General features: G+C 41.3%; 1 protein-coding gene across 5 annotated transcripts; it reads right to left on the minus strand.

Moving 5' to 3' along the window:
- Positions 1 to 399: 399 nt before the first annotated feature.
- Positions 400 to 6,922, minus strand: LOC109959603 (protein phosphatase 1D-like). 5 transcript variants are annotated; one of them, XM_020599110.1, is made up of 7 exons: positions 6,317 to 6,922; positions 3,804 to 4,032; positions 3,468 to 3,592; positions 3,190 to 3,371; positions 2,804 to 3,031; positions 2,352 to 2,439; positions 1,204 to 1,290 (listed from the first exon to the last, which is right to left on the minus strand). In XM_020599110.1, exons 1-6 carry the CDS (start codon positions 6,798 to 6,800, stop codon positions 2,356 to 2,358), a joined length of 1,332 nt encoding a protein of 443 aa, XP_020454766.1. In that variant the 5' UTR covers positions 6,801 to 6,922; the 3' UTR covers positions 1,204 to 1,290; positions 2,352 to 2,355. The 5 variants fall into 5 exon arrangements, with proteins under 5 accessions (XP_020454764.1, XP_020454763.1, XP_020454765.1 ...); XM_020599112.1 differs by having other exon boundaries at positions 1,215 to 1,287; XM_020599108.1 differs by lacking the exon at positions 2,352 to 2,439 and having other exon boundaries at positions 400 to 1,287.
- Between the last annotated feature and the right edge of the window lie 527 nt (positions 6,923 to 7,449).

Raw genomic sequence — 7,449 nt, forward strand, 5'->3', positions numbered from 1 at the left:
TTCTGCAGTTGTGGGCACTTCCTCTGCCCTGTGATTTAAAGTTCTGATGACTCCCAATTTGTGTTGAAGTGGATGGTGTGAGTCAAAAAGCAGGTACTGGTCCGTGTGTGTAGGTTTCCGATATACTTCTACCTTCAGGCTTCTGTCCCCTCCCAAGTGGACTGCACAATCCAGAAAGGCCAGACAGTCATCTCTGGTGTCCTCACGAGTGAATATGAGTCATCCACGTAGCGGAACCATGGCTGGGAGCGGTACCAGTGAAGGAAGACAGGGCTTTCTCCTCAATTTCTTCCATGTACAGTTTGGCAACTATAGGAGACACCGGGGAGCCCATAGCACAGCCGTGTTGCTGCCTATAGAAGTGTCCCCTAAACTGGAAGTAGGTAGTGTTTAAACAGAGTTCTAGCAGGGTGCATACATGGTCTGGGGTGAGGTTAGTCCTGTTGGGGACATTGTTGGGCATCAAAGGACTGGAATATTGTATATGTCACGTTTCTGGTGAATGAATGTTATCACAGACTATGGTGATCAATCTTCCTAAAAATATGTCTTGGATATACTGTACCATACACAGTTGTAAGTATGAAAATAGATTGTGCAGTTTGAAATAATCTAAAATTAATAATTTTCACAAACAATAAAATGGGGGCAGGAAGAGCAAGAAGGTCAAAAGAGTAACATATTCACAATCTTGAATTTCTCACATTTTTATAAAAACCAAGACTCTGAATAAGAAAGTATACATCTAGGAATAGGCTTGTGGCACACCCGGTACATGAGCAAACCTGCCATGATGTAGATTATCCATGTAATGTCTGGGCAAAAAACTTAGCTCCTAAGAGACAATATTCAGCACACACACAAGGCAGCGTTGTGGTGTTGCGATAGGATACTGCTTTCCTCAGAGGAGCTCCTTTCTCTGTTTTGAGCACGAGATCGACGGGACTGTTTACTCCGTACTTTGCTAGGAGGTGTCTTCTGAGGAAAACCTTTGCTGGAGGACCGGCCAACCCGACAGCTAGGAGCTGGAGGTTCAGGGGGGATGTCTGTAGACAGGCGACACCTTTTTAATGGAGGAGCAGAAGTAGCACAGTCCATTTGGGTTGTGGAGTCTTGTTTTTCAAAAACATTCACTGAACCATCTGAAGGGGGCAGTGTGGCCCTCACAGAGTCAACATTAGGTGAGAGCTGTGCTGTGGCACAGAACGCTGCTTCATATAGCCCTATAGCCTGCTCCAGAGATGTGAAACTCTCTTTGAATGGGGAGGGAGCATTCACCGCATCACTCTGCTGAAATAAAGAAAATCAGACAAGAAAATTTATTTCTTATCACTCATCCAATTCTAAATTGTAAGTGCTGATAACACATTTATTTACAGTATATGTAAATTAATAAAAATTCTGTTTGCTTTTCCTGTCCAGGGTAAAGACAAAACAAACTTTGCCATTCAACAATTTAAAACTAAAAATGAGACATAGATGAAAGCTGTTACAAATGGACAGACTAAACTAATAAAAATAAACAATAGCGGATTAAGATACTGTATGTTCAAATGGTTCTACGGTGGGTTTTAGGTGTGCTGCAAGCACAGGTGATACTGTGAATTGAACAGAGTCCTGGTAGGAAATAGAGATGTATGATGTTCATTAAAAAAAAAATGCTAAAGGTGGATAACTGCAAAGGTAGACAGTCTCAACGCTCTCTGTCTTGTCTATTGTCTATTAAGGCTGGACCCGAATATCCGTCTATTTGGATATCGTTCACTGGGTAGATAATTACTTTTCAGCAACTGCTGTGGCTGTTGTGGGATTTCTGACCTTGCTGCAGCTGGTGGACAAACAGACAACATGCTGTCTACTGTTAGCCAAAGATCATTTATGAGGTAAAGGGGCATGACTCTGTAACACCCCTGAATAATCAGAGTGAACCGAGTACTTCTGTGTGGTTCCAACAGCTACAACAGAGTTGTGCTCCCCCCCAAAAATGGCCATGGAAAGTATATATCTAGCATCCAGATGGTATCTTTCAAAGTTAGAGCTGCTTCAGCAAAAAGCAAGCCAGCTTTTTCACTGTCTCCCTTCTCATCTTGCCTTTAGCCTTTCCATTATTAAGCAAGGAGAAAGTTCAGGGTTGCACACTCATGATGATAATCTTTAACAAAGGCATTCTGTTTTTGAATTGGTTATCTCACTTTGATGAATGCCTTTGGTACATACTGGGCACCTTACTACTACTATTATAGCTAATAATGCCAACATTCCAACAATAAGACAAGCCTGGTTGATCAGCCAATAGACACAGTAGTTCATTTTCTGGCCATGCTGACACATTTTTATAACTGAGCAGTCACCTCACTACCACTCCAGGCATGTCCATCCCTCATGTTCTTCTCCATATATCTCATCTTCTTCATAAAACATGCCATCCTCATGATCCGCCTGTTGGCCCCGAAAACAAAGAGTAATTGGATGAACCAAAGGTCCACTGATGGAAACCGCTGGTGTGACCCTAAGTCAACAGCTACTGGTGTCTACGAACCATCATATCTGGTGGAATTCTTAAATGACAATATAAATGGACTGGAATATATAAAAAAATAATACAGTGAACAGCAAACAACACACATACAGACAAAAAAATATTCAGTATATTTTTCTATTGTCAGAGTGGTGCTGAGGTACTTTCACCAGCAGTGACCGACTCTACATTTGGAAAATATCTGCCATTTTGCTTTATGACTTATGTGGTCAATCCAAAAAAAAAGATTAGAAAAGACGGATGCAACAAAGCTACTGCACTGACCCTTTGGACCTCACAGGTGTTATAAGAAGTTCCTGGGTATGGCACATGATTGATTCCTGCAGCCATATCAATGATAATCTCATCTCGATGCATAGGGATAGGTGGGCCTCCGCGCTCCTGCAGAGCCAAGACAATAACTGTTGTGTTGTCTGCACGGAGCATGCGCTCTTTCCAAAACAGCAGGGCAGTGCATCCCAGCCGGCGGGCACAAGACATTCCTTTTGGTCCCTAAAAGCAAAACAAAGCAGTAGATGAGAAAGAAAATATGAAAATCTATGAAATTCTATAGCTTCTAGGCAACAAAAGATGAAAAAGCCAAGGCAAAATAATCACATTCTAATAAAAATGAAAAGTTGATGGGGAGTATTAGTTGTGCCATTACGTACCACCATTTTGTCATGGCTGTAACACATATTAACTGCATTCTTGGATGGCATCATATTCCACAGTCCATCACTGCCGAGGATGATGTAACGATGTCGTTTGGGGTCGAGGGTCATCACAGTAGTGTCAGGCTCTGGAGAAACCACAAATTCCCCACTGTAGAAATCATAGCTCCAGAGATCGCCTGTCAACAGATAGGAAAATATGATACCTTAAGCAAAAAATACAAATGAACAATATACATGTAATTTTATGGACACCGATTGCCGAGGGATTTTACCAAGGGATCGGGCCACAGCCAGGAAAGGGATCTGGTCAATGACTGTACTCCTCCTCACAGGGCCGTTATGGGTTAATCTGGGCCTCTTCCACACAACACGATTCACTCCAGATTTCTTCATGATGCTACAGTTACAGTAACAACACAACAAACTCTGATACAAAAAAAACTTTTATGCATGACAGAAAATAAAACTCTTTTGAAAAGCACAAGCACAAGAACTGCTCTTCGTGTGATATTGACTATCTGACATACCTTACCTTATAATAATAATTCAAACTTAAAAAAGTACCTTCACAGAAGTAGTTGCCTATTAAGTCCTTTCCATCAACTCACCTGCCACCTAGTCGCTCAATCCTTTCTTTTTCTTTAGGAAGTTCAGGTTTATGGTCTTGTGTTACTTCAAGTGCCTGGAGTGTGATATCAGAGTCATTTTCTTTCACTCCAACCACTACTGCTGAATCCCCTACATGGGCAACATACATGTGAACTCCGCGGATCACAATCACACTGGCTGTAGTGCCTGATGTACTGGGCAGGCCGGTAATAGTCTTTGGCCACTCCGCTGCATGGAACAAAAGATAAATAAAAAGGCTTCTACATCATTAATGCTAATTGTGGTCACAGTTTACAAGGGAAACTGAATATCTAACTGTCATTAAGACAACAGACCAACTATTTAAGACAAAAGTAACACTTTTAACAAAAGCATCACTGGGAAAGACTACAAGAATACACTAGTACTAGTACTAGTACTAGTACTAGTACTAGTACTAGTAGTAAGCAGAAGGTATAGTGAATGTAGAAATACCTTACGGGATTAACAATATGTCTAATTTACATTTGGCACCAATAAAGGAATATGAGGGCTATAGATATAAGAAATAAGATAGTTAAAAAGAATTTCCATGAATTTCTCTTAAAATTGCTAATACTTCCTACCCTGCTCAGGAGAGAATCCCTCATTTTAAAAACATCAAATACTCTATGTTAGTACACACATATAAACTTTAGTTCAGTCAACAAGAAAGTCAGAGGCATATATGCACTTTAGGGATCTTGTGCCAAGAGATCTCAAGATATTAAAACATGACAATATTTCTTGTTGAGGTAAAAGCTGTCTTGCAATACGAGTACATAACAAAACCAAAGTAGCAGCTGAGTTTGGCGCTATGTTCACATTATTAGTCCAGCAAAAACGCAACTCCTGCTGTGTTTTAACGCAGCAAGCTGCGTTGGTCGGGGGTGAAGGGTTGCAGGCACGATACAGCCACGTTGTGACAAGTCGACGTGAGTAAGTTCATTTAATATTATGTATTGTCTTGTCTCATGAGCTAAGTGTATCATCACACCCCTAATGCACTTGACACGTTTTACTTCATTTTTGCAGCCAGTAAATACACTAGTATACAAAATTTTGGACACACTTTCCCATTCAATTCAATGGGAAGTGTGCCCAGACATTTGACTGGTTGTGTACAGCTTTACAAGCAACTATAGGGCATTGTCTGGTTCTGCATCTGTACGCATATTCACCTGAGTTTCAGTACCAAAGGCAGTTTAAGAAAAGTAAAACTACTACTATGGTTTAGACCCAAACACAGACGGAAAATGAGCCAAATTAAAATAATATGATTTATTCAATGAAAAAAAAGCACACCACAAACTCTTCTTCTGATTCACAAAGCATATGACCACATAAGCCAGGCTTACTTGAGTAAGTCAGGCTTATTTTTATTTATTTTTTGAGAAATTCTGTTTCATAAACATCATCATCATACATATCCCTACAGAATAGCCTCATCCTGCTCAGGCTAGCTTTACACCTCAGGCTTACCCAGTGCATTCTAGCAAACAGACTGAAACAGTATTCTCTACCAAATCCCACCCTATGGCACAGATCTTGTGTCAGGATCAGTGTTCACTGGTATTGAATTGATGTTAATAGTGAATTGATGTTATCTGAGCTCTTCTTTTAAAGCAATGAGTGAGTAGATTTTAATGTGGGCTTGAATTACCCCAATCCCATTAACACCACCAAATTAGCTCAATACAATATGCAAAAGTTGTAGGCATTTTAGATGATTAGATTCTTATCCATAATGCTGTACCACCAGGCAGGCATCTGACTGGTCCCAACATTCATTCTGGAGCATGACAATGATCCTGAACATCCAAAAAGAAAGAAAACTGCTGAGACAGATGGCACCATGTCTGACCGCCAACTATCCAAAACCCAAAGATCTACATTTTACTATATGTTATGCACAAGAAAAGCACCAAACATCACTTTGAGTTTTTTCACTGCACTGTATATGTACTGAAGGGGTTTTAATATTAAAGTACGATGCGTTATGCTTTTGTCACATTAACAATGAATTAAATACACGTGTTCAGTAAAAGCATAGCCTGTGATGCAGAAGGTAAACCAAAGGGTAAACCAAGCACCAAAATTAAAAATGGTCTGGCTTCTGTTATAAACACCAATTCGAGACCAAGACTGAATCACTACTTTAATGTTCTTATGGGATGTGTTTTTCTTGAGCTTTACCCACTTATATCTAGCACGCTGATGAAAACACACCGTTTGTTTTGTAGGGGTCATGTCAACTCTGAAAACTGTGTAGTGGTCAGATCACTGCTCACAGTGTTCATTCGTGGTGAGATGGGTCAGTGTGCAGAGGACTGAGCATGATCATACTGTACCAGTATGATGAGTATAACGCTATTACTGTTTCTGCTGACACAGTTTGCTAACCTTGTTGAGTGTGCGCCATCAATAAAAACATAACACAGACAGCCACAAATGTGAGGGGAAAGACAAGTAAGCGTAACTTTTAATGACTTACGCAGCTCTTTCCACATTGCATGGTGACAGGCGATGAACCCTTTCCGAAGAGCAGCACACACTTCACTATGATCTTTCGACCAAAACCCCCGCTGCCTTTTCAACAAACACCAGAGGTTTTCCCTTGCAAAATGTGCCGCTTCTCGACCCCCGTGACCATCAAAAACAGCGAAAAACGCCACTGACTTCCGAGCGTCTATTTGGTGTGATACCGGTGCACTGTTGTTTGATATATTTTCTAGCCACACCGCATAAGCTGGGCCAGATTTGCCAGTAACGTTATGATCGTGTGTTACATGTTCAGTCTGTATGATAGTTTCACTCTCTGCTTTTCCCTGTCCTCCATGTATCTGCGACTTTGGATAATCTTCGACTGTCGACGGTGTCGGCTCGTACTCGATTCTTATCTCGAGAATATCCTCCATGTATTTCCTCCCTCCTTGCTCGGAAAATGCACTCATACGAAATATTATTGCCTCGTCCATGATTGCGAACGCCTAAAAATAATTATAGGTTCAATAAAAGGACATATGTAGTTGCTAACTGTGGCTATTTTGCCGCGATAGTACGCCTGAAGCTTCCTTCTTTTTTGTTTATCTTCTCCGAGACGTCCAGCTGTACGTAATAACGTCATGCTTTCACAATTACGCATAGCACGTCTATAATAGTGATGTGACGTTCCGTATCGAGGCTTCGAAGCGTGTGCCGCGTAGGGGAAGGGGCGTTTCCGCGATGCGCGTATCGAGGTTTGCGTCATTTAGGTGAGGAGCTGAAAATGATTACGTCCGAAGCCTCGCTGCCCGGCTGTACCACGTGACTGATTCAGGAAGTGGTTCGGATTTTGCCGCGAGTTTTGACAGCGATATAAACCCCTCAGGCTCCATTCAAAATGTGGGTGTTTGCGGGAGAAAAAAAAATCGCCTAAGACCTGCCACAGTGGAGAAACTGTTGTTTTGAAATAAAAACCAATGATGTGTCCCCTAAACCAGTGGTCCCCAACCCCCGGGCCGCGGACCGGTACCGGTCCGTGGATCGATTGGTACCGGGCCGTACAAAAAACTATTAATTATTTCCGTTTTATTTATTATCTGAGTATGAACGATCTTTTATTTTGAAAAATGACCGCATTCTCTC

The sequence above is a fragment of the Monopterus albus genome, unplaced genomic scaffold (assembly GCF_001952655.1).
Source record: "Monopterus albus unplaced genomic scaffold, M_albus_1.0 scaffold39.1, whole genome shotgun sequence".
Classification (NCBI taxonomy): domain Eukaryota; kingdom Metazoa; phylum Chordata; class Actinopteri; order Synbranchiformes; family Synbranchidae; genus Monopterus; species Monopterus albus.

Coding starts and splice junctions, on each gene's coding strand:
- LOC109959603 (XM_020599107.1), bottom strand. CDS start 6,800: ATGGACGAGGCAATAATATTTCGTATGAGTGCATTTTCCGAGCAAGGA. Junction 3,372..3,467: donor GGCTGTGGCCCGATCCCTTG/GTAAAATCCCTC, acceptor ATCTGTTGACAG/GCGATCTCTGGAGCTATGAT. Junction 1,291..2,803: donor ACACCTGTGAGGTCCAAAGG/GTCAGTGCAGTA, acceptor TCTTTATTTCAG/CAGAGTGATGCGGTGAATGC.